Source organism: Vulpes vulpes, chromosome 8, assembly GCF_048418805.1.
Source record: "Vulpes vulpes isolate BD-2025 chromosome 8, VulVul3, whole genome shotgun sequence".
Lineage (NCBI taxonomy): Eukaryota > Metazoa > Chordata > Mammalia > Carnivora > Canidae > Vulpes > Vulpes vulpes.
Window position 1 is genome coordinate 16,935,928 of NC_132787.1, and position 26,714 is coordinate 16,962,641.

The 26,714-nt window shown below is 37.0% G+C and overlaps 1 protein-coding gene across 4 annotated transcripts in view; it reads left to right on the top strand.

The window, feature by feature from the left end:
* Window positions 1-26,714, top strand: part of AMN1 (antagonist of mitotic exit network 1 homolog) — a 58,246-nt gene that overhangs the window by 21,116 nt on the left and 10,416 nt on the right. For all 4 annotated transcript variants that reach the window (XM_026000082.2, XM_026000084.2, XM_072765633.1 and 1 more), the window contains 5 exons: window positions 5,314-5,446; window positions 11,145-11,289; window positions 13,830-14,047; window positions 14,373-14,429; window positions 21,725-21,836. In XM_026000082.2, the coding sequence (XP_025855867.1) occupies window positions 5,314-5,446; window positions 11,145-11,289; window positions 13,830-14,047; window positions 14,373-14,429; window positions 21,725-21,836 (665 nt within the window). The remainder of the gene's footprint in view (window positions 1-5,313; window positions 5,447-11,144; window positions 11,290-13,829; window positions 14,048-14,372; window positions 14,430-21,724; window positions 21,837-26,714) is intronic.

Consider the following 26,714-nt stretch of genomic DNA (forward strand, 5'->3'; position numbering starts at 1 on the left):
TGACAGAGTGGTATACAAATATTTGAGTTCAGCCAAGAACATCTTGGGGTAGATGTTGGGAGAAGCAATCTGCCATGAACCTTATGGGTATGCCAAGAATGTAGGATCTTTTTTTTTTTTAAGATTTTATTTATTTATTCATGAGAAACAGAGAGACAGAGGCAGAGACACAGGCAGAGGGAGAAGCAGGCTCCATGCAGGGAGCCTGATGTGGGACTTAATCCTGGGACTCCGGGATCATGCCCTGAGCCAAAGCAAACACTCAACTGCTAAGCCACCCAGGCGTCCCAAGAATGTAGGATCTTGACTACTCTTTAGCTGGGGCATTGCTGAAGGTTGTTTGTGCAGCAAATATTGTCTCCTTCCCCCCAAAAAAGCAGACTTGCTTCAGTTTACTTATAAAAGTTGTGAATCACCCAAGCTTAGTGTCGTCTTCTACAATATAACCTGCTGTGTGAGCAAGCATTCATCTGAGCTCTATCTACATTATACTGTAGGACTTAAGACTGCATAGGGGGAAGAAATAAATTCTATTTTTTAAAAAAAGGTGGGCATGGGAAACTAACATAAATGTGAAGCTCTGGCTACTGCTCTTGTCATGAGTAATAAAGCCCTTTTTCTTTGACCCAAGAATTTCTTGTTTTCTGCCAGCATTCATAAATTGATAATAGGCTCACTTGTAAGTTTGTAAGTGGGGTAAAACTCAGACACTGCATAGTTTTTTACACTTGCAATAATCAATTCCAGGTAGTTTTTATTTTTTTATTTCTTTTATTTTTTTAAGATTTTATTTATTTATTCATGAGAACACAGAGAGAGAGAGAGAGAGAGGCAGAAACACAGGCAGAGGGATCCCTGGGTGGTGCAGTGGTTTGGCGCCTGCCTTTGGCCCAGGGCACGATCCTGGAGACCCGGGATCGAATCCCACGTCAGGCTCCCGGTGCATGGGGCCTGCTTCTCCCTCTGCCTGTGTCTGCCTCTCTCTCTTTCACTGTGTGCCTATCATAAATAAATAAAAATTAAAAAAAAAAAAAAAAGAAACACAGGCAGAGGGAGAAGCAGGCTCCATGTAGGGAGCCTAATGTGGGAGTCGATCCCAGGACTCCAAGATCATGCCCTGGGTGAAAGGTAGACGCTCAACCACTGAGCCACCTAGCCGTCCCCTCCAGGTAGTTTTTAAGTCAAAAAGTAGGGGTGCCTGGCTGGCTCAATCAGTAGAGTATGCAACTCTTGACCTCAGGATTGTGAGTTTGAGCCCCACATTGGGCATAGAGATCACTTAATTAAAAATTTTGTTTTTTAAGTGAAAGGTAAAACAATTCATGTAATGAATTTTTTTAGAAGAAAGCATAGCAGAATATCTTCATGAACTTAGGACATTGAAAGAGTTCATAAACAGAACACAAAAGAAATTTATCATAAAGAAAATAATATATTAGGCTGCATTAGATTATACTTCTCTTCAACATAAGACATAATTAAGAAAATGAAAAGACAATCCACAAAATGGGAAATATATTTGCAACATATATAACCAACAGAAAGCTCACGTCCAAAATATAAAAGGAACTCTACATACCACTAAGTAAAACATAGACCCCCCAAAAACTGGTCAGGATACTTGAACAGATACTCCTCAAGAGACTATCCAAATAACAATAAAAAAATGAAAACATGCTCAAATTAATGAATAAATAAGGGACTGCAATTCAAAGTCACATTGTGTTGCCACCATTATATTCATAAATTGGCTAAAATTAAAAAGACTGATAATGCTGAGTGTTGGCAAGGATATGGATTCCAGAAACTCCCATTGAATGAAAGTAGGATCAGTACAGTCATTTCAGAAAACGTTTGGCATTAAGCTAAACATTTGCATACCTTATGAGCCAGCAATTCCACTCCTAGGCATATACTCGATCAAAACACAGGAACACATGCACCAAAAGACCTGTCCAAGAGTATTCATATGAATATTATTCATAATAGTAAATTATAAACCACCCAATTGTACATCAGCAGTTCAAACAATGGAATATTATGCAGCATTGAAAATGGACATAAACTGAAAATTAAAATGGACAAACTACAGCTACCTGCAACAATTACAAGATGGGTCTTATAATCATGTCAGCAAACAAAGATGGTAGAACAATATTAAAAACAGACTGAATACAATCTGATGTGAAAAATAATATGGATAGAGAGATATTACTTAACAATAAAGGGACTATTCCACAAGAAGATGTAATGCTCATGAATTTGCCATTAACACCCAAGTCTTATAAAACAGGAAAATTGTCACATACAAGGACAGCTGACAAGTTCAGCCATGGTAGGAAACTTAATATACTTCTCTACATTTTACAAGTATAGAAAACAGTGGCATCCCCGGTGGCTCAGCGGTTTAGCACCACCTTCAGCCCAGGGCATGATCCTGGAGACCTGGGATCAAGTCCCACGATGGGCTCCATGCATGGAGCCTGCTTCTCCCTCTGCCTGTGTCTCTGCCTCTCTCTCTGTCTCTTATGAATAAATAAATAAAATCTTAAAAAATAAAAAAACAAGTATAGAAAACAATATTATTTATGCATATATATTATAGTAGTAAAATGATAATAAAATCATGGATACAAACTTTTTAAAAATGTCATGGTAGTGGTTACCTCTGCAAAGGGAGATAAAGAATAAACCTATGTGGGTGTACACAGGAGGCTTTATTTATACCTGAAATATTTTATGTCTTAAGAAAGATGTCTGACACACTATGATAAAGAATAAATTTTGAATTTATTAAAAATTATTTAGAATTATTAAAAATTTAAAATTCTAGATTTATGCTGCATAGATTTTATGTCATCCTAGTTTATTTTTATGTATTTTAAATTTTTTCATTATAAAACAGTAATGTACAAAAAACAAAAACCAGTAGAAAGGAAAGTAAAATTTGATTTCAAAATATAAGTATTGTCAGGGCACTTGGGTGGCTCAGTCAGTTAAGCATCTGCCTTTGGCTCAGGTCATGATTCTGGGGTACTGGGATTGAGTCCACATCAGGCTCACTTCCCAGTGGAGAACCTGTTTCTCCTTCTCCCTCTGCATGCCCCCCGCCCCATGCATGGTCTATCTCAAATAAATAAAATCTTTTTTAAAAGTACAAGTATTGTAAATTAGAAATTCTAAAAATTTAGGGGCGCCTGGGTGGCACAGTTGGTTAAGCATCCAGTTCTTGATTTCAGGTCAGGTCATGATCTCAGGGTTGTGAGATCAAGCCCTGTGTCCAGATCCATATTCAGTGCAATCTGCTCTTCCCCTCCACTCACACTAGTTCTGTCTCCCTAAAATAAATAAATAAGATCTTTTTTAAAAAAGAGTTCTATAAATACTGTAGAAAAAATAACAGAAGAATTAAATAATACTATCATATTCACATAATATATCTGTGTGCATATACATATACATACATGGAGAGATATATTTAGGCATACATGTATAATACAACATTACATCTCTTAGAGAATATACATTCTCTGAATACTCATAAAACAAATACAAATTTAGTCATTTATTTGGCAAAAAAAAAAAAAAAAAAAAAACCTCTTAGGAATTTAAGTCAAAAAATAGCAAAATAGGGGCAGCCCGAGTGGCTCAGCGGTATAGCGCCGCCTTCAGCCCAGGGTGTGATCCTGGAGACCTAGGATCGAGTCCCATGTCAGGCTCCCTACATGGAGCCTGCTGCTCTCTCTGCCTGTGTCTCTGCCTCTCTCTCTCTCTCTCTCTCTCTCTCTCTCTGGGTCTCTCATGAATAAATAAATAAATAATCTTAAAAAAAATAGCAAAATAGGCAAAGGAAATTAATAGACAATTTAGAGAAAAGCATATCCAGATGGCCAGCAAGTTCATGGAAAGATATCAAATTTACTAGTAATGAGAGAAATAAAAATTAAGGTAATAATGAGATACCACTTTTCACACATGAGACTGTCCAACATTTAAGGATAGGTAGATCTTAAAAACATTGGTAAGTGAAAAACTAAACAAATCTATGACAAATACCAGATATGTAAATCAGAAATACAACAAGCATGTTAAAAGGATACATACAATGAAAGGACACACATTAGACATTAGAATGGATTCCTCGAGTGGTGGGAGATGAGATTGGGAAACGGAGAAAACTGAAATAAATGGAAAAATAAAATGAACTTGTTGCTTGAGAGATGTAGAGGAATACAGTACTCTAGTACTGCTGATAAAAATATGAAGTATTACAGACTTTCTAGAAAACAATCTGACAATGTATATTAACATGTCCCAGAAACAGTGGAATGTTCGTAAGTAGGAGAATGACTAAATAAATCCTCCATGCTGTAAAATATTTTAAAGCCAGTAAAGAAGCATTAGAACTATACCTGATGATTTGAAGAATTTTGTAAGATATTATTGAATGAAAAAGGGTACAGAAAACTGAGTCTACAGGTGAGGCTATTTTAGGAAACAGTGATCCACCCTCAAAATGCACATGTGTGCACACGTACACATATAAAAAAAAAGAATATACACTAGATATTAGTGGGAGGAACTAATCTAACAGAAGGGGAAGGGATAGGACAGGGAAATTCATGAATGTAAAATTATATATATGTGGAAGTATTTGTCATCAGAGGTTTAAGTAAGATATATGTTTGTTTTTTGTTTGTTTGTTTATAGTATGAGTTTCTCAGAGAGTTGGAATTTCAGACTACATATGAGATATGTTGGTCATATGGGCCTTGGTTATTGCCTCCTCTGATAACTCTGCTTTATGCATGTACATTCCTGACACCAAGTTTGTTATCTCTATGACTTGTACAATTTATGCAATCTTTGTGGTTGTAGTTCTCTCATGATTTCATTATACACATAACTTTTAAGAAAAATAGAGAAAATTTTGCTGCATTAATAGATAAAACTTGTCAGTTCGTAGGCCCTAGCTCAATATTTATTTAGGAATATGTAACTGAAATCTTGATAGTAACTGTATCTTAGAAATTAGAGAGGCTGCCTTAGTAAAAGTGTTTTTTGTTTGTTTTTTTGTAACTTAGAATGCATTTTAGTAAATGAGGTTTGCTTAGAAAAAAAATGTAAAGGGAAAAGCCTCAGAGCCTAACCAGGCATGTCCAAGGCTTTTGAATCTTAGCAAGCTTTAGTTGCAAATATTAATAAACCATGTACACCCTGTTTATGAAAAGGCACTTAGTCAAGCAAACAGCATAAGTTATTAGGAATCGGTACCAGTACCATGTAATTTATTATATTGTATTTGTATTTCAGATGCCTGTGGTGCTTCATGAAGAATATTTCCAGATATATCACAGACATTAAGCCTTTGCCTCCCAACATAAAAGATAGACTGATTAAAATAATGAGTACCCAGGGGCAGATAACAGATTCAAATATAAGTGAGGTAAGAGTGTACAATTGCAAAGCAAGCATATTATATTTTACTGTTTAGATATGGTTTCAGGGCAGCCCAGGTGGCTCAGCAGTTTGGTGCCACCTTTGGCCCAGGGTGTGATCCTGGAGACCCAGGATTGAATCCCAGGTCAGGCTCCCTGCGTGGAGCCTGCTTCTCCCTCTGCCCGTGTTTGCCTCTCTCTCTGTGTCTCTCATGAATAAATAAATAAAATCTTGAAAAAAAAAAAGATATGGTTTCAGACTTTTGGAGCAATGACATATGGTGGGATTAGTAATAATTTTAAAATATAATAAAACATTGGGGTTCTTTTTTTTCTCCAGATAACCAAAATGTTCATGTGTAATAGTTACTAAAAATATCTTCTCTCACCATTCTTTTAGCTGCTCCCCTTGTCTTCATCCTACCAGCACCCTGGATCTCTACATTTTCAAAAAGTTTTCAGCTTTTTGATCACCTTTACCTCAATAAATCTGGAAAAAGTAAAAATAAAAATGCAAAATGAATACACAAATGACAAAAAGAAAAAAAAAACCTGCAGTAAGAAATACATGCTATATTATGTCTCTGGTCCACAAACCACATTTACATATAACCATACTATGTATAGCACACTTGGATATTTTCTACTTTATTCTATCTTTTTTCAATTTACAGAAGTGTTGATCAGAGTCTACTAAATTGATTTTATCAATCAGCAGTTAGGGACACCTGGGTGGCTCAGTGGTTTAGCATCTGCCTTTGGCCCAGGACATGATCCTGGAGTCCAGGGATCGGGTCCCACATCGGGCTCCGTGGTGGAGCATGCTTCTCCCTCTGTCTATGTCTCTGCCTCTCTCTCCCTCTCTCTCTCTGTGTCTCTCATGGATAAATAAATACAATCCTTTAAAAATTTTTTTTCTTTAAAAAGAAAAACAATCAGCAGTTAAAAGCCACTCTTCTAAACTTCCCTAAAGTTAAAATAGCTAAAATTGGCTATTCTATAAGGCAGTAAGTATAGTAAGGCCCTCCAGCCTGAATTAAAATCCTGGTTCTGCCACTCTTTCTGACATTGTGTCTCAGTTCTCTTAACTGTAAAATGGGTTTGCAGCCATCATCACTGTCTGCTGAGACTCTGCACTAGACTAGTCTACTACAGAAACTCTGGTTCTAATGACCAAAGCCTATGATCAAAAGAGAACAAACTCTGATTATAGCACTCCAGTACATGACTGTCCCTGTAACCTCATATTGTAAATGCACTTAGATGTGCCATTACTGTTTCTTTTAACATTAACCCAATGTACCTCTAATGCTTTGTTTTCTTCATGACAGCTTGCATTGGAACATAGACATTTTAGTGTTGTAGTCTGCTTAGCTCTGTAAAGATAGAATAATATCCCTAGGTTCTTACTGTTGATGGTTCTGTGGATGTATATAGTTTGTGTGTGGCCCAAAGAAGAAATATTATGACACTACCAAAAACTGGTGGTTTTCTTCATTTTCCCATCATCTCCATTTTGTTCTCACCCTTTAGTCTATATTCCAGTGGTTTAAATTTTTGTTTTATGGCAATCTTTAATATTCATTTAAACCTAATTTTAATCTAAATAGAAAATAGCTAAGGAGTGAATGAGATAGAAAAAAAAACCTTGGGGTGCCTGGGTAGCTCAGTTGGCTGTTGCCTTCAGCTCAGTCATGATCCCAGAGTCCTGAGACCAAGCCCCTTGTCAGGTTCTCTGCTCAGCAGGGAGTCTGCTTCTCCCCCAGCAAGCTATGCTCTCTCTCACACTCTATCTCAAATAAATAAATAAAATATTTTTTAAAAGCCCAGAAGTATGATTTCTTTGGTGTTCTCCCTCAAATCTCTATCTGTATGAGTCCTGCTTATGAAATTATTCAAAAAGCCGGATTGAACATCTGTTGCAAAGTTGCATGCATCATTGGATGGCTCTCTTTGAAATATTTCCTAACTCTTTTTATAGTGGATGGAGGAGGCCTTTCTAAACATGACACCAAAGTTAGAAACCAAGAAGAAAAAAGTTGATGGACTTGATTACATAACAATATGAACTTCTTATAGCAAGAAGAAAAAAGAAGCAGTCAAGTAACAAACTTGGAAAAATATTTGCCACACACATGCAACTCCATAAGTTTGTTATCTTGACAATTTAAAGAATCCCTACAAATTGATAAGAAAAATCAAAACAAATACTAAAAAGAATCAGGAAGTACTCAAAGGAAAAATACTAGGGGATCCCTGGGTGGCTCAGCGGTTTAGCGCCTGCCTTTGGCCCAGGGCGCGATCCTGGAGTCCCGGGATCGAGTCCCACGTCGGGCTCCCGGCATGGAGCCTGCTTCTCCCTCCTCCTGTGTCTCTGCCTCCCCCTCTCTCTCTCTATGTCTATCATAAATAAATAAACAAATCTTTAAAAAAAAATACTAAAAAGAATCAGGAAGGACTCAAAGGAAAAAAACCTTATTAGTCATAACAGTCACAGTTTGCCTTTCAGTTTGGCAGACTTAAAAAATAATAATATCCAGTGTTGATAATAGTGTGGGCAATGGTCACTTTTATCTCCTGTTGGTGAGAGTGTAAATTGATTTAAAAAACCTTTTAGAAAAAAATTTTTTAAAAAATTTAAAAAAAAACTTTTAGCTAAAAGGAGGACAGCTTGCCATTAACAGAAGTCCTAAAAATGTGCTTACTATTGTGACTCAACAATTTTAGTTCCAGTATTTTTCCAGTTTTATTGAAATATAATTAACATGTAACATTGTAAAAGTTTAAAGCATGCAATATAATGTGATGATCTGACATGCTTATTTTTTTAAGTGTTTGTTGTTGTTGTTTTATTTGAGACAGAGAAAGAAAGAAAGCACAAGCAGGGAGGAGAGTCGGGGGAGAAGAAGCAGAATCCTCACTGAGCAGGGGGCCTGATGGGGCCTCAATCCCAGGACCTTGAGATCATGACCTAAACTGAAGGCAGATGCTTAACTAAGCCACCCAGGCACCCCTTGATGCATTTATACATTGCAAAATGATTACAATAGGGTTATTTAACATCTCCATCACTCTATATAATTACCATTTACTTCTGAGATTAATCCCCAGAAAATAATTGGGAAAGCACACAAGTATGCCTACCAAAATATCATTTATAATAATAGTTGACAGTTATATATAGCATATATTGTAAGCAAGGCACCTTTATTTCTCACAAAATATTATGCCCATTTTAAGAATGAGGATATTGAGGCACACACACACACAAAAACCAGAGCTTGATCATACTTATAGGGTTCAATATCAGGCAGTCTGCCTCCAGAAGACATGTTCTTAACACTATACTATATTGGCTTCTAAATCAGCCTGAATGTTCAGTTGAAGTGTTTGTCAAAACAGAAGATCATAGAAGAAGAGAGGAAAATATAAAATAAGGTGAAATCAGAGAGGGAAACAAACCATAAGAGACTCTTAATTAGAGGAAGCAAACTGAGGTTCACTGAAAGGGATGTGGGTGGGGGGATGGGGGTAGCTGGGTAATGGGCTTTAAGGAGGGCACTTAATGTAGTGAGCATTGGGTGTTATATATAAGACTGATGAATCACTGACCTCTACCTCTGAAACCAATAATACATTATGCTAATTGAATTTAAATAAACTTTTAAAAATTATTTCTTTTAAATGAAGTGTTGGGATCCCTGGGTGGCTCAGCAGTTTGGCGCCTGCCTTCGGCCCAAGGCATGATCCTGGAATCCCAGGATCGAGTTCCACATCAGGCTCCCTGCGTGGAGCCTGCTTCTCCCTCTGCCTGTGTCTCTGCCTTTCTCTGTGTCTCTCATGAATAAATAAATAAAATCTTTTTAAAAAATAAAATAAATAAAAATAAAAATGAAGTGTTTGTCAGTGTAGAATGCATTTAACATGTTATGGTGCATGCATAAAATGGAACAGAATGCAACCACAATAAACTGTTTTTGTAAAATGTGCTCATCTTACAAGTATACTTCATCTGATCCCATTTTTCTTCCAAGTGTTTTTTTTTTTTAAACTCCAAAAATATCAACTAATACTATGTTTTTCTCTGGGTAATATTATGAGTAATTTTAGTTATAGTATATAAAATCATGCCCTCTAGAATTAGAAAGACCTGGTTTTCAATCCTAGCTCTGCTGTTTTTTTGACTATGTGTACCTTGTGTTACTACTTAAGCTCCAGGTGCCTCAGTTCCCTGATTTTTTTTTTTAATTTTTATTTATTTATGATAGTCACACAGAGAGAGAGAGAGAGGCAGAGACACAGGCAGAGGGAGAAGCAGGCTCCATGCACCCGGAGCCCGATGTGGGACTCGATCCCGGGTCTCCAGGATCGCGCCCTGGGCCAAAGACAGGCGCTAAACTGCTGCACCACCCAGGGATCCCAGTTCCCTGATTTATAAAATGGGATATATAAATGGGTCATTTATATAATGACCAATCTTTCAGCGATATATTGGTATGTGTTTGAGAAAGAGAATATTAAATGACATAATGTATATAACTCAGTACTCTTCTTGGTAAGTGCTCAATAAGTAGAAATATTCTTATCATTTTTATAACTTTTCTCTGTTGTCTGAATCTTTTACAACAATAACACATTACTTTTATCCAAGCAAAGCTATTTCTACTTTAGAAAAAAATAAAAAGGGATCCCTGGGTGGCTCAGCGGTTTGGCACCTGCCTTAGGCCCAGGGCGTGATCCTGGAGTCCCGGATCAAGTCCCACATCGGGCTCCCTGCATGGAGCCTGCTTCTCCCTCTGCCTGTGTCTCTCCCTCTCTCTCATGAATAAATAAATAAAATATTAAAAAAAAAAGAAAAAGAAAAGAAAAAAGAAAGAGAGGTACCTTGGTGGCAGCCAGTAAACCAACTCTTGATTTCAGCTCAAGTCATGATCTCAGGACTGTGAGATGGAGCCCCACATCTGGCTCCAGGCTGGATGTGCAGCCTGATTAAGATTCTCTCCCTCTTCCTCTGCCCCTCCCTACCCCCTCATTCTCAGAAAGGAGGGAAGGAAGGGAGGGAGGGAGGGAAGGAGGTAGGGAGGAAGAGAGGAAGGAAGGAAGGAAGGAAGGAAGGAAGGAAGGAAGGAAGGAAGGAAGGAAGGAAGGAAGGAAGGAAGGAAGCCAAGGAAAAGAGCTCAGAACACTTTGAAATAAATTTGCTATTTGTTGCCCTCAAGTAAGCATTCAGTAATACTGAATTTGTTTGTACTCACAATAAGAATGAAGGAGGTAAATGTTCTAGATAAACAATACTGACATACTATAACCATCAATACGTAGCAATTAAAGACTCATACTTGCTGAGCAGAGGCACATAGCACAAATCTCTAATAAGAGTCAGGAACTACTAGAAAAAGATAAGTACATGCCACCACCTTGATTCTGCTTCACAGGTCTAGTGGATCCTTACTCTGTACCAGGCATCTCAACAATGCCATGTGTTCCAGTAAAGACTTTGGGGGCGCTAGAAACTGCACCTCCAGTTGAAAGTAGGCTTTTTTTTTTCCTGCTTAATGTATGTGTCTCCACTCAGATAGGTTTTTGTATTCTTTGTTATATTTTCCATCTACCATCTGTCATGACCACCAAAACACTGAATATGTAATATACATGTATATTTATAAGAAAAATTAATTTTTCAAAATCACATTTTTTTTTTTACAGATTTTACATCCTGAAGTCCAAACACTAGATCTACGAAGCTGTGACATTTCAGATACTGCTCTCCTACACCTGTGCAACTGCAGAAAATTAAAGAAATTAAATATAAGTTCCTCAAAAGAAAACAGAATTTCCATAACTTCAAAAGGTATGTTTATTCACCCTGAATAAATCAGTAGATTACTATTCACCATCTAGTATAATTTGGAACAAAGAAGGAGTAGTAAATATGTCAAAAGTGAGTATGAAGATGTTAAAGAAATAAAAACTGTATCAATAAAAATATTCAAACTAAGATAAAGACTCCAAATTAGAATTCCTGCTTATAACCATTGCTAAAAGTTAAGAAATACACTGGATAAGTCACTACTAGTAATTTAAATGTATCTGATATAGGGGCACCTGGGTGGTGCAGTCAGTTAAGCATCCAACTCTTAGTTTTGGCTCAGGATCATGATCTCAGGGTCATGAGATTAAGCCCCACATCCAGCTCCATGCTCAGTGAGGCATCTGCTTAGAGTTCCAATCTCCCTCTGACCCTCCTCCCCAGTCTCTATGCTCTCTTGTGCATGCTCTCTCTCTCTCTCAAATAAATAAGTAAATCTTAAAAAAAAAAAAAGAGAGAGAGTAAGAGAGAAACAAATTTAAAGTAAACGTGGATGGACATCTGTGTAAGAGAGCTCAGAACACTTTGAAATTGATTTGCCATTGACCAGTTCATACTTTGTTAGGGCTTTCTTGATGCAAAATTACAAGAGAAAGTTAAATCATCATCAGATTAAATTTACTAACACTCTTCTATCAGTCTGTACAATGATAGCTTTTTTTTATTGAAAAGAAATTTTATTAGAGTTGACGTACAATGTTACATTAGTTTCAGATATACAACTTCATGATTAGACAAACTGTATTTCATTATACTGTGCTCACCCCAAGTGTCACTACCATCTGTCACCATACAACACTATTACAATACCATTGACTGTATTCCCTATGCTGTACCTTTTATCCTCTATAACACATAGTTTTTTTATAACCAGTCAAACCACTTTTTTTAGTGAAACTATTACATAAATTAGAGGATTTTTATTCTTTTTTGATCAAGAAAGGATTTTAACTCTTTCTAGAAAGTTTTGTGAGTAGTTTGCTATATTTTGCAATCATCTTGGTTAGCAAGTTAGGCTACTCATAATACTACAAAGAAACATACATTTTTAAGTATTTACACAAATGATAGCTCACTAAAAAGAACTTTCATGCTGGACATTGATGAATAAAACAAAAGTTCTTTCAGGGGCATAAAAATTAATTCATTGATTAATTAAAAGCCCTGTCTTAAGATATGGAAAACAGTAAAAATTACCTACACATGAATTCATCACCTTGTTTTTTGTGTATTTTGCTCATAAAGGCATCTCTTAACATTGTTTTAATGTGTATGCATGATTGAAGGGCCCAGGATCCCCAAAGTACTCTTTTATTTTTGTGATACATTATGTACCAGTCTCCAATGTGCATTTACATCAATTTAATTGGAATTAAAAGTCAAAAGGGGGGATCCCTGGGTGGCGCAGCGGTTTGGCGCCTGCCTTTGGCCCAGGGCGTGATCCTGGAGACCCGGGATCGAATCCCACATTGGGGTCCCAGTGCATGGAGCCTGCTTCTCCCTCTGCCTCTCTCTCTCTCTCTCTCTCTCTCTCTGTGACTATCATAAATAAATTAAAAAATAAATAAATAAATAAATAAATAAATAAATAAATAAATAAAAGTCAAAAGGGGAAGAGAGAATGGAGAGACATAAATATGATTCTTAAGGATAAGCATGAAAACTGTTACCTAAGACATTGGGCAATTTCCCTTCAGAGTGCACAAGAAAACTAACCTTATTACTTTATTTTTTCAGTTTATTTTTTTTTATTGGAGTTTAATTTGCCAACATATACTATAACACCCAGTGCTCATCCCATCAAGTGCCCCCCTCAGTGACCATCACCCAGTCACCCCCACCCCCCACCCACCTCCCTTTCCACCACCCCTTGTTCATTTCCCAGAGTTAGGAGTCTCTCATGTTCTGTCTTCCTCTCTGATATTTCCCACTGATTTTCTCTCCTTTCCCTTTCACTAACCTTATTACTTTAAAACTTTTTTTAAGGTGTAAAAAAAATTTTTTTATGTATTTGAGAGAGAGACAGAGCACAAGTAGGAAAGAGGTCAGAGGGAGAAGGAGAAGCAGACTCCAAGCTGAGCAGGGAGCCTGACATGGGGCTCAATTCCAGGATCCTGGGATCATGACCTGAGCTGAAGGCAGATGCTTAACTGACTGAGCCATCCAGGTGCCCCTAAAACTTTTGTTTTAACAAAAAGAAGATCCATCAATTATTTAATTAGCTAATTTGATTCTGAATGACTTTTGGCTATCTCCTAAGGGCAGATTTACTGGTCAACAACAAAGTCTGGCCATTCTTTGTGGATATTCTGAATGATATATTACAGACTATGTAGAGAATTCCTGAAATATTCCAAAAAAGTTTTAATAATCACAGCATCACTAGAAAGTAAGTATAACCTCAGAGATGGACTCCTTAGCAAAAAGCTAACATATAGTTGGGCATGTCAATACAGGTGATTGCTAAAAGGAAAACCAGTCGCATTTCTCCTATATATACATATGTATGTGCTTTCCCCCAGGAATAAAAGCTGTGGCTTCCTCTTGTTCATACCTCCATGAAGCTTCTTTGAAAAGATGCTGCAATCTTACTGACGAAGGAGTCCTTGCTCTTGCACTCAACTGCCGGCTGTTAAAGATCATTGATTTAGGTGGCTGTTTAGGAATTACTGATGTGTCCTTACACGCATTGGGAGAAAACTGCCCATTTTTGCAGTGTGTTGATTTTTCAGCTACTCAGGTAAGTGAAATACAGACTTGAAATATAAAGACTGCATGTGTTTGCCCAGTGAATTTCAGTGACTCATCAGAAGAACATAATTAATTTTTTGGTTTTTGTTGAAATTGTTGACCACCTCATGCTTCAGTGGTTATACAATTGCAATATAATTTGGCACAGTCCCCTCAATTACTTTAAGTAAAGGCAAAAAAGGTAAGTGTGGCTAAAACACATGTTTGCTGAATGGGAAGGCAATAAAACCATATATAAATGATTAATAATATTTAGAAAATTTTACTTTCAGCTTTCCCATTTATGTGCCATGTTGCATGTTCTCTTTGCTTAGGTATCTGATGACGGTGTGGTTGCTCTTGTTAATGGACCTTGTGCCAAGAAATTAGAGGTAATTTAAAAATATCTATAAAGTTGATGCTAACTAAATTTTTATATTATCCTCAGAAATTGCTTTTTGAATATAGCAAACAACCAGCCCCTTAATATCAATTAGGGGTTCCCATGCCATCTGTTTGGTGGTTTGGTTTGGTTTTTGCCTCCATCTCTTTATTTCCAGAGTGAGGAAAAACTGTTAAAGTTAGGAGGTAAAGCACACTTTAAATAAAAACCCATTTTAGTTCAAATGAAAATTCTCGTTTTCCAGAAGTTTTAGCTTCCAACACATCTAAGGATAATCTTATTACAGTGAAGATTATGAAAGTTTATCAATGTAAAGAGATATTATTTAGAATTTTCATTACCAGGACTACTTAGTGTCTTGCCATCCTATTTTCTTAATATACATGAAGGGATCCAGAATATACCTGTCACATAAAAATTATTTTGAGCTAGATGTTTCAGAATCAACAGATGCTTTTAAAAGAGGCTTTGTCTGAAATACTTTCCTTCCATCTACCTAAAAACAGAGTCAAAAGACTTCAACTGCCATCAAACCCCCTTCAAGGAAGACTACCCAATACCAGAAAGATTACTCCTCTCACTGCAGGAGTCAAATGAGAAATTACATAAACATTGTCAGAAGACTATCATACTCCCATCTACTCTCTAAAGGCGCACTTTGTTTTGCCTAAAAGTCATTTGTTTTTCTCTAAGTGTCGTTTCTCCCCCTCCCTTTCTCCTATGAAGATGATATATAAACTCTATATTGTAGCCATTTCTTTGAGCCACTTTCTTTGTGAGCTTGTGTGTGACCAAATTTGCCTTTTCTCTTGCTAGTCTTTGTCATTTTAATCCACAGGCTCCCAAAGATAAAACCTAAGAGAAACTAAGAGGAAAAGGGTTTTCTTCTCCAACAAACATATTTTACAGCTCTTTAAGAAGATTCTAAATTAGGAATGCCTGGTTGGCTCAGCGGTTGAGCATTTGCCTTTGGCTCAGGGTGTGGTCCCAGGTTCTGGAGATTGAGTCCCACATCAGGCTCCTTGCACGGAACCTGCTTCTCCTCCCTCAGCCTGTGTGTCTGCCTCTCTTTCTGTGTCTCTTATGAATGAATAAATAAAATCCTTCAAAAATTTTTTAAAAAAAGATCCTAAATTAGGGGATGCGTGGGTGGCTCAGTGGTTGAGCTTGTGCCTTCAAGCTCAGGGCCTGATCCAGTCCCACACTGGGCTCCTAGCAGAAAGCCTGCTTCTCTCTCTGCCTATGTCTCTGCCTCTCTCTATCTCTGTGTCTGTCATGAATAAATAAACTAAAAAGAAAAAAAAAAAAAAGAAGATCCTAAATTAGTGTTCAGCCCTTCTATTCAGTGACTCATGTGGCACCTACATGAGTTTTTAGGTTTTTAGGTTTCCTCCTTTCCCAATTTATAGTGAGGTTTTTAGTCTTATTTAATATAGATATGCTTTTCAATGATAAGCCACATCAAATTCTTTATGGAAGTAAACAGGCTATACATGAATTATAAATGTTACCATTAACTATCATGAAAGAATAGCAATACCATGTTTTTGCCAAAATATTTCTCCTTGAGTTATTGCCTAGAGACAATTTTTTTGTTTTTATATCTACATCCTGCTTTTATGTATGTGTGTGCATGAGTATGTATATAGAGCATATATATAGCATATATTTATAGCACATATATTTTTACAAATCATTTGATTAAGAAATTACCATATTTTCTTATACCAAGTTCCAGATTCCAAATTGATCCTAACTGTAGGAGCAGTAAACTCTGCCATAATGTTTACTGTTTAAAATACTAACATTTGGGGAGATCCCTGGGTGGCTCAGCGGTTTAGTGCCTGCCTTTGGCCTAGGGCGCGATCCTGGAGTCCCGCATCGGGCTTCCGGCATGGGGCCTGCTTCTCCTTCTGCCTGTGTCTCTGCCTTTCTCTCTCTATGTCTATCATGAATGAATGAATAAATTAATTAATTAATTAATTAAATACTAACATTTATTGAATACTAACTATATTCCAGCCTCCATACTATTGCCTTATATTCATTAGGTTTTTAATTCTTACAATAACATTATCTTATAATCATTTTTAATAAAATTCCCAGTTAACCTAGTTTATCATTCCCTAATAAAGCCACCAGATTAGTGGTCATGCAATGATAGAAAACACACCTACATATTTACTTCAGCATTATAAAATTAGGAGCACCAGGATACCTGGGTGGCTTAGTGATTGAGTGTCTGCCTTCAGCTCAAGGCATGATCCCCAGGGTCCTGGGATCAAGTCCCCTGTGGAGAGTCTGCTTCTCCCTCTGCCTATGTTTCTGCCTCTCTCTCTGTCTCTCATGAATAAATAAATTAAATCTTAAAAAAAAAATAAAGTAAAATAAAATTAGGAGCACCAACCTAAGCAGACTTAAAAAAAGATTCAGTTACCAATAAGTGTTGGCAGTTATACTGCCATATCATTAAGGGTTTTTTTTTTTTTTTTCAATTTTCCAAATCTTATTTCTCTAAGTGCCAAGACATTTCAGTGGAAATCTTTCTAAACTTTATTAGAACTTAATTCCTTCCTTAAACAAGGTGAATATACTTTAATCTTTGTTTCATAGCATCCAGTATTTTTGTGACCACAATTTCTGACTCAAATTGAAATACAAATTTTTTCATCTTTTTTACTGACTTTTCTTTAATGGACAATATAATATGGATTCCTGCTTTTTATCACATGCTCTGTTTTAATCTCTCTCTTTTCATATATTCTATTCCTGGAAATTATATTATCAATCTTGCTTAATTGCTTATAACTTGAAAATCAATTTGATTTAAAGTCTAAGGACCTCAGGGCACCCCAGCTGGCTCAGTCAGCAGAGCATGTGACTCTTGATCTCAGGGTTATGAGTTCAAGCCCCACGTTGGGGGTAGAGTTTACTTAATAATAATTTTTTAAAAAATGGGGATCTCTGGGTGGCGCAGCGGTTTGGCGCCTGCCTTTGGCCCAGGGCGCGATCTTGGAGACCCAGGATCGAATCCCACGTCGGGCTCCCGGTGCATGGAGCCTGCTTCTCCCTCTGCCTATGTCTCTGCCTCTCTCTCTCTCTGTGTGACTATCATAAATAAATAAAAATTAAAAAAAAAACCTAAAGACCTCTTCTAAAGATTGACAAACACACAAACATGTTACAACATATATTGAGTGTCATGATTATTTCTGAAATTTCTGTTGATTTGAGCTCCAGTGAGCAGAGACCATTTTGTTCATCATTTTATCCTCTTTTTATCCTCATGTTTTACTGCAATTCTAGGCACTTATTCAACAAGTATTTATTAAGTACCTGCTATGTTCTAGGCATTGATATATCAGAGAACAAAATCTATTCATAGGATGTATCATTCTTTCCTTTTGTTGTTGTTGGCAATTCAGGTTATTTCTACTTTTTAGCTATTAGAGATAATTATATGTTGGGGTTTATACTTTTTTTCTTCCATTTCTGTAATGAACTCCAAAATCCAGAAAAAGTGGATCAGTAGATATGGATACTTTATGGTCCTAATTCATATTGTAAAATTGGTTCCTGTGAAGGTTACATTGTGAATTCACAATTTTGCCAAGACTCCAGTTTGCAGCATTTTTTTTTTGTGCCTTGATATATTTTAAATGTTGAACACTATTCCTTCCATCTGTTCTCAAATTGTATTTCTTTGTAGACTTTGCCAATTTATAGCAAGATGCTTTTTTCCTCAAATGTTTTTAAAGATTTTGTTTATTTATTTGAGAGAGACAGAGAAAGATCACAAACAGGTTGGGGAGAAGGAGAGATTAGCAGAGGGAGAGGGAAAAGCAGACTTCCCACTGAGCAGAGAGCCCCATGTGAGGCTTGATCCAGGACCCTGGGATCCTGACCTGAGAGGAAGGCAGATGCTTAACCAACTGAGCCATCTAGGCACCCCTTTCTTCCTCAATTTTTATGAGTTTTCAATATACTCACATTTCCTTTATTTATAAGATATGACTGATTATAATATGTACACCAACTTCATAACTTTTCAGGAGGAAAAAATACTAACATCATAAATATATGTGTCAACTATTAGATAAATCTTATTTCCAGAATTCTTAAAATGTTTTTTTATTGAGGTCAGATATACACAACACAAAACTTACCACTTTACCTATTTGGGGGGTACAATTCAGTGGAATTAAGTACATTCACATTGTTGTGTAGCCATTGCCACAATCCACCTCCAGAACTTTTTCCTCATCCTGCACTGAAACTTGTTACCCATTAATCAATATCTCCCCATTACCCCTTCCACTCAGCCTCTAACTACCTCTGTTCCAGTTGTTCTCTATGAATTTGCCTATTCTAGATAACTCATAAGTAGATCATACAATATTTGTCCTTTTGTCTGACATGTCACTTAGCATGTTTTCAAGGTTTTTCTGTGTTGCTACATGTATCAGAATTTCATTCCTTTAAAGGCTGCATAATATTTCATTGTATATATATGACATATTCATATATATGCATACATGTATATATGTTTATATTGTATATGTTTATATACATGCTTATGTGTGTCATGTATATATGTAAACGTCTTGTTTATCCATCTATCAATATTTGTTTCCACCTTTTCACCATTGTGACTACTACTGCTATGAGCATAAGTGTACAAATCCCTGGCTTTCAAATCCCTGTTCTAGTTCCTGGCTTTCAATCCTTTGGATTTATACCTAGAAATGAAATAGTTGGATTATATGGTAATGCCATGTTTAATTTTTTAAGACACTGTCATACTGTTATCACAGTGGCTGTACCATTTTACATCCCCACCAGCAGTGCAGAAGGATTCCAAATTAGAACATCAAACAAGGGGTATATGATATTTCAAACATATGAAAAGGACAGAAAGTAATATAACACAAACCTGTGGACCAACCACTTAAATTTCAACATTTTCTGTATTTATTTCAGTTCCTTGTTAAAAATAATATATCATGTATAAAGCTCCCCCCACATTTATTCTCCCTTTCTTCCTTCAAAATAACCACTATTCTAAAGACACCTGTGTATGTTACCTTGCGTGTTTATATACTTCCATGTATATGGATAGACAAATATAGATCGATAAACAAGATATAGTATTGACTTATGTTTTAAACTTTCACATGATAGTTTTATAATGTATGTGTTATATTACAGTTTGCTTTTCATTCAAAACTGTGTTTAATTTTTCATGCTTTATTAAGGTATAATTTGCATTAGAAAGTTACCCGTTTTAAGTGTACAATTTGATGAATTTTGGTAATTGTTGTACAGCCTTTGACCACCCAATTAGGTATAAAATATTTCCACCACCCTAAAACATTTTTTCCATCCCTTTCCAATCAGTTCTCTCCCATGCCTCCATCCCTAGGCAACCAGTGATTTACTTTGTCATTATGCTTTTAAAATTTCTAGAATTTTATATAAATGGAATCATGTAACACAGTTTGTTTTTTCACTTTTTTCTTTTACCTCTTTAACCTAGCATAATGTTTTTGAGATTCATCTATGTTGTTGCATTGTTAATATTTCATTCCTTTTACTTACTTATTTATTTTGCTGAGTAATATTCCATAGTGGGGATATGACACAGTTGTTTAGACATTCACCATTTGATGGACATTTGGGTTGTTCAAATTTTGGAGTATTATGAATACTACTATGGAAATTTGCACACAAGTCTTTATAATAGACATACATGTTCATTTTTCTTGTAAACACCTAGGAATGGAATTACTAGGCCATATAATAAGTACACATTTAGCTTTAAAAGATACGACCAGGGGGGAATCCCTGGGTGGCTCAGCGGCTCAGCAGTTTAGCACCTGCCTTTGGCCCAGGGTGTGATCCTGGGGTCCCAGAATCGAGTCGCACATTGGGCTCCCTGCATAGAGCCTGCTTCTTCCTCTGCCTGTGTCTTTGTCTCTCTCTGTCTCTCTCTGTCTCTCTCTGTCTCTCTCTCTCTCTGTCTCTCATAAATAAATAAAATCTTTTTAAAAATAAAAAAAAATAAAAGATACGACCGTACTATTTTCCAAAGTGTCTCAACTAACATTATGTTTGAGATTTATGGCTATGAATACAAGTAGATATTTTTCATTTTAACTGTTTCATCTGTTCCATTAACAAACCACCATGTGTTTACTCATTTTCCACCTCTTTACTATTACAAATAATATTAAAATGAACACATTTAGGGATGCCTGCATGGCTCAGTGGTTAAGTGTTTGCCTTCGACTCAGGGTATGATCCCAGAGTACCAGGATCGAGTCCCACATCAGGATCCCTGCATGGAGCCTGCTTCTCCCTCTACCTATGTCTCTGCCTCTCACTCTCTGTGTCTCCCATGAATAAATAAAATCTTTAAACATTTTTTTTTAATTTTTATTTATTTATGATAGTCACACACAGAGAGAGAGAGAGAGGCAGAGACACAGGCAGAGGGAGAAGCAGGCTCCATGCACCGGAAGCCTGATGTGGGATTCGATCCCGGGTCTCCAGGATCGCGCCCTGGGCCAAAGGCAGGCGCCAAACCGCTGCGCCACCCAGGGATCCCTTTAAACATTTTTTTAAATGAACACATTTATAAATTGTTTCCTTGTCCACATATACAGGAGCTACTCTGTATAGTGGACATTTGCAATTGGAACTGCTAGGTTCTGGGGTATACTCACCTTCAGCTTTAATAGATTTTGCCATATTGCTTTATAAAATGGTTGCGCACTTAACTTTTAAATTATACTTTCCAAATTACTGCATACTTACATTAGTCCTTTCTCTAAAATTTTTCTTGCAAGTAGAGATTTGGTTCTTTTTGTTTGTCTTGTTTGTTGCTGTTATTTTTTAAGGATTATTTATTTATTTATTTGAGAGAGAAAGCACATGAAGACAGAGGGAGAGGGAGGAGCAAACTCCCTGCTGAGCAGAGAGCCTGACAATGTGGGGCTTGATCCCAGAACCCTGAGATCATGACCTGAGCCAAAGGCAGACTCTTAATGGACTGAGCCATCCAGGCACCCTTGTTTGTTGTTTATTAAGTTTTATTTATTTGAGTAATCTCTACACCCAATATGATGCTTAAACATGACCCTGAGATCAAGAGTCTCATCCTCCTCCAACTGAGCCAGCCAGGAGCCCCTGGTTCTTTTTGTATCAGAGTATTTCCTAAGTTTTTCATGTTGTAATCATAAATCTGTTTTTTCTTTTGACTATCCTTTCTTTATTTTTAAATAGGAGATTCATATGGGACATTGTGTGAATCTGACTGATGAGGCTGTAGAAGCTGTCCTTACTTGCTGTCCTCAGATACGTATATTACTCTTCCATGGATGCCCCCTAATAACAGGTTAGTATGATAGACTGGTTGGGCTCAAGTTCTGGATTCATCTTTTAATAACTGCATGACCTTAAGTAAACTACTCAACCCATTTCGTTATTCGGTTTCCTCATCCGTAAGATGGATATAATAGTTGTACCTACCTCATAGGCTTAGTCATGATAATTATCCTCTATATAGTGGCTGGCACATAGTGAAGGTTCAATAACTGTTAGTGATGACGATGATGATGATGATGATGGTAGTGGTCTTGATATTAAACATGATGTTTTATGTAGACCAAAAAAAAAAAAATCAAGCTTATTGTATTACATCTATAAAATGTGCCAAATGACCTGTTGATTCTAAATCTCATCAAACTATAGCCATTGCGATTCAAACCAATTGGGACTCTTAGACTAATGTGATAGATAACTTACTGAAGGAGAACAAAATAGTCACAGCCCATTTTGGCCTGTATAAGAGCCATGATACCAGAAATAAAAGGTACAGCATAGGGAATATAGCCAATAATGTTGTATGGTAACAGATGGTAGCTACATTTGTGGTGAACATAGCATAACATAGAGCAGTTTGGATGCTTAGGCTAATGTGATCCTTCACTGAAGGAGACTAAATTAGTCACAGCCCATTTGGTCTGTGTAAGAGCCATGATACTGGAAATAAAAGGTACAGCATAGGGAACATAACCAGTGATATTTTTATATGGTGACAGATGGTAGCTACATTTGTGGTGAGCACAGCATAACATATAGAGATGCTGAATCACTGTGTTGTATACCTGAAACTAATATGATATTGTGTGTCAACTCTACTCAAATTAAAAAAAAAAAAAACTTTTTTAAAAGAGAAAAGAGGGGTACCTCTTTGGTTGGCCCTCTTTGGTTGGCTAAGTGTCTGACTCTTGATCTCAGGGTATTGAGTTTAAGCCCTCTGTTGGGCCCCCACGCTGGGTGTAGAGCCTACTTAAAAAAGAAAAAGAAAGGACTACTAAAGATAGTAAAATATAAAGATTCTACCTTTAAGATTCTGCCCTGAGTCAATCTATTATATCTATAAGTAATAATAGATTTTAAGTAATCTATAAGTAATAATAGATTTTATTATTTATAAAATCTAGTTGAGCTAATAGTGATATATAAGAACATAAATTTTAAAATTGCAAAAATATCATTTTGGTGTCATAATTTACATAAAATAATTAATAAACTACAATATTATTGTGGTGAAAAAAAGAGCCACGATACTATATATGACCATGTCCTGAAACTACACCACGTCAGCCCTTTTGCATTATACCTGCAGTGGGCCACGTACCACAGTATATAACCTGTACCTTACTTGTGTGGTTTTTTTTTTTTTAAGATTTATTTATTTTATTCAGAGAGAAAGAGAGAGAGACTGAGAGACAGAGACACAGGCAGAGGGAGAAGCAGGCTCCATGCAGGGAGCCCGACATGGGACTCGATCCCAGGTCCCCAGGTTCACAACCCAGGCTGCAGGCGGTGCCAAACCGCTGCGCCACTGGAGCTGCCCTGTACCTCACTTGTGAGTCAGCACTGATGCCCAGTCCTTCCAGCTTGTTTCTCTAATTACAGTCTAAACAGTTACTCTCCAGGTTGAGTTATGATCCTAGAAGTCCTTTTAACCTCTGTTCTTTTTTTTTTTTTAACCTCTGTTCTTTCTTATGTTTGGACTGTCAGTGTAAACCAAGCCTACCACAAGTTGTATTTGGTATCAGTGACATCTATAATTTAGACTAAATACAAAATAATAATAGTAATAAAAAGACTAAATCTTTTGGGCAGGGACGCCTGGGTGACTCAGCATTTGACTCAGGGTATGATCCTGGAGTCCCAGGATCCAGTCCCGTGTCAGGCTCCCTGCATGGAGCCTGCTTCTCCCTCTGCCTGTGTCTCTGCCTCTCTCTCTCTCTCTCTCTCTCTCTGTGTGTGTCTCTCATGAGTGGATGGATAAAATTAAAAAAGAAAGAAAGAAACTGTTAACAGTGCTTACCTCCAGGGAAAATTATGGAGGGACAAGTGTAAGAAAAAGCTTGCACTATATAACCTTTGTACCTCTTGAATGTTATATCATGTGGATAGTTTTATCTATTAAAATTAGTAATAATAATTTAAAGAAAATTACTTAGAACAAGAAAAGCTCATAGGACTGAGTGCAGGGGACTGGTACCTGTGAACGTTATCCTGAGGATTGTGAGAAGGCAGAGGTTCTCTGATCATCAAAGGAGGCAAAAAAAATGTATTCTAACAAGTAGGATCTTATTTTAAGATAGAGGAGACCATAGTACATGGAATGTGATAACAGCAATCTTTGATAATCTTTCCTGAATACCAACCAAAGTGTGTAAATCTGTCCACTGAATTATATGTGCATTTGATCAATATCAAGCAAGGGGTACTCGTAAAGTGACTCTATTTTCTTCACATTACTTTATTACAAATCTGCTCTAAAGAGGCTGATTTTTCCCTACTGCCAGATGAAATCTCAGGTGTGATTGACTTTTCTTATCATTCTCAGATAGTTAAAATGTCTTGCCATTTCATATCACTGAAACTGCTCATTTCAGTAATTAGAATGTCTTAGGTACATGCAGTACTCCAAGCAAGTTCAAATTAAAGATTTTGCTCCTCCAGTCAGTTCATATTTGGCTGCAGTGGATAAGGGAACATTGTTGTTTCTGCATTTTACCATCCCCCTCACTTCTCTTCTTTCCCCAATTCTGATCCCACCAGTGTTAGTACAGGGTGGGATGGAGATAAGCAGGAACAGAGGGAAGAGAAGGAAAAATCTTACCTGACCAGTGCTACTGTGATCAAGTGTCAGCACTCCAAGCCCTATGGGTGAGCTGATCCATATTCTCTCAAAAGTGGGGCACTTGGGGGTTCTTCAGGACACATCCCCTATCTGCTGTTCTTTTTCATTCAAGCCAGCATGTCTCTTCTGGCTAGTAGCTACTATTTTCTTCCTCTGTCCCCAGGCATCCAGCAATATACCTTCAGTCTCTTTCTGTTCCGGTTTCCTAACTTAGCTAGGTTGCTTTCATGAGCAAAATATAAGGCAACCCCATCTGTCCACAGGAAACCCATACTTTAGGCAATGAGAGTACAGGTACATCCCAACCTCCATCTTCTCTTTAGCTGCAGAGACTCTCACCATAGCCTTTTGCTCTTTAGTTTTCTCAGGGGTGGGTCAGATATTAGTGCCCTGTGTTTCCCCAAGCTCCAAGGGACATGTCAGACTCTCCAAATGATCTTCTCAGAGTTTCTTTTCACTAAGCTTAAATGGAAAAGCAAGCATCTCCAGCCCTCTTTTGAAAACTCCAATCACAGCTGTCTTCAAAGAAATTCTTTCTTCAATTTCCAATTCTCCATCCCTTGTCACTTTAATACTTTTGTATCTTTGAATGGATGAAGTGCCATGGATTCCAAAATCAGATGTCAACCAAGCATTTGCAAGTCATGTGTAAGTGATCTGGAATCTCACTGGAGTGAGAGAGTAACTGGTACCTTTAGTCCTGGAACCTTAGCTGAAATAGTTCTATTTTTTTATATAAAATTTTTTTATTTATTTATGATAGTCGCACAGAGAGAGAGAGAGAGAGAGAGAGAGGAAGAGACACAGGCAGAAGGAGAAGCAGGCTCCATGCACCAGAGGCCCGACGTGGGATTTGATCCCAGGTCTCCAGGATCGCGCCCTGGGCCAAAGGCAGGCACCAAACCGCTGCGCCACCCAGGGATCCCTGAAATAGTTCTATTTTAATGTTCTGTTATATTCATCTCAGAATAACTTGGCTAGGCAACATATAAAATCAATCTTTGCTAATTTTACTTTCATTATCTTTCTGGTTACCCTGTGGACACTCTTCTTTGATATTACCCCCAAACTCAATAAGTGGTCATTCCTTAAAGGTTAGTTTCAGTGTGGAAAGTGAAAATATATCAATGAAATTTTTATACACTCACATTATAATCCATTGGTCTATCTTGTATTTTGATTGAATCTTTTACCCATACATGATTTTGTAATGTCATGCATTGGCAGTTTGGAAAATATTGATTCTCTTAGTAATATGGATCCTCCAATGTTGACATTTTATTATAGCAAAAAAAAATCACATTTGTTAATATCAGTATTAGGTAGTTGTCAAGATCATAATGGCAGCTACAAATTTTCTAAAATTCATTTGAAAGCTAAAATTTTATCATTGGCCACAAACTCTGAAATTTGTTTTATTTGAAGTGATAAGCTCATTTTTCTCTTTTCCAAGAAATAATCTGTGCTGGAGCCATAGGGTAACTGAATGATGACATTAAGGAGAGCATCTGATGCAATGAGAATTGGACATTATATGCAAGTGAGAAATCACTAAACTCTACCTCTGAAACTAATAATATCTTATATGTTAATTAATTGATTTAAAAAAATTTTTTTAAGATTTTATTGGGCAGCCCCGGTGGCGCAGTGGTTTAGTGCTGCCTACAGCCCGGGGCGTGATCCTGGAGACCCTGGATCGAGTCCCACGTTGGGCTCTCTGCATGGGGCCTGCTTCTCCCTCTGCCTGTGTCTCTGCCTCTCATTCTCTCTCTCTGTGTCTCTATGAATAAATAAATAAAATCTTTAAAAAAAAAAAAAGATTTTATTTATTTACTCATGAGAGACACAGAGAGAGGCAGAGGCATAGGCAGAGGGAGAAGCAGGCTCCCTGTGGTGGGGAGCCTGATGCAGGACTCGATCCCAGGACTCTGGGATCACAACGTAAGCCAAAGGCAGATGCTCAACCACTGAGCCACCCAGGTACCCCTAATTGATTTTAAATTTAAAAAAAGAAAAAAAAATCTTTAATAAAAATAAAAAATAAATTAA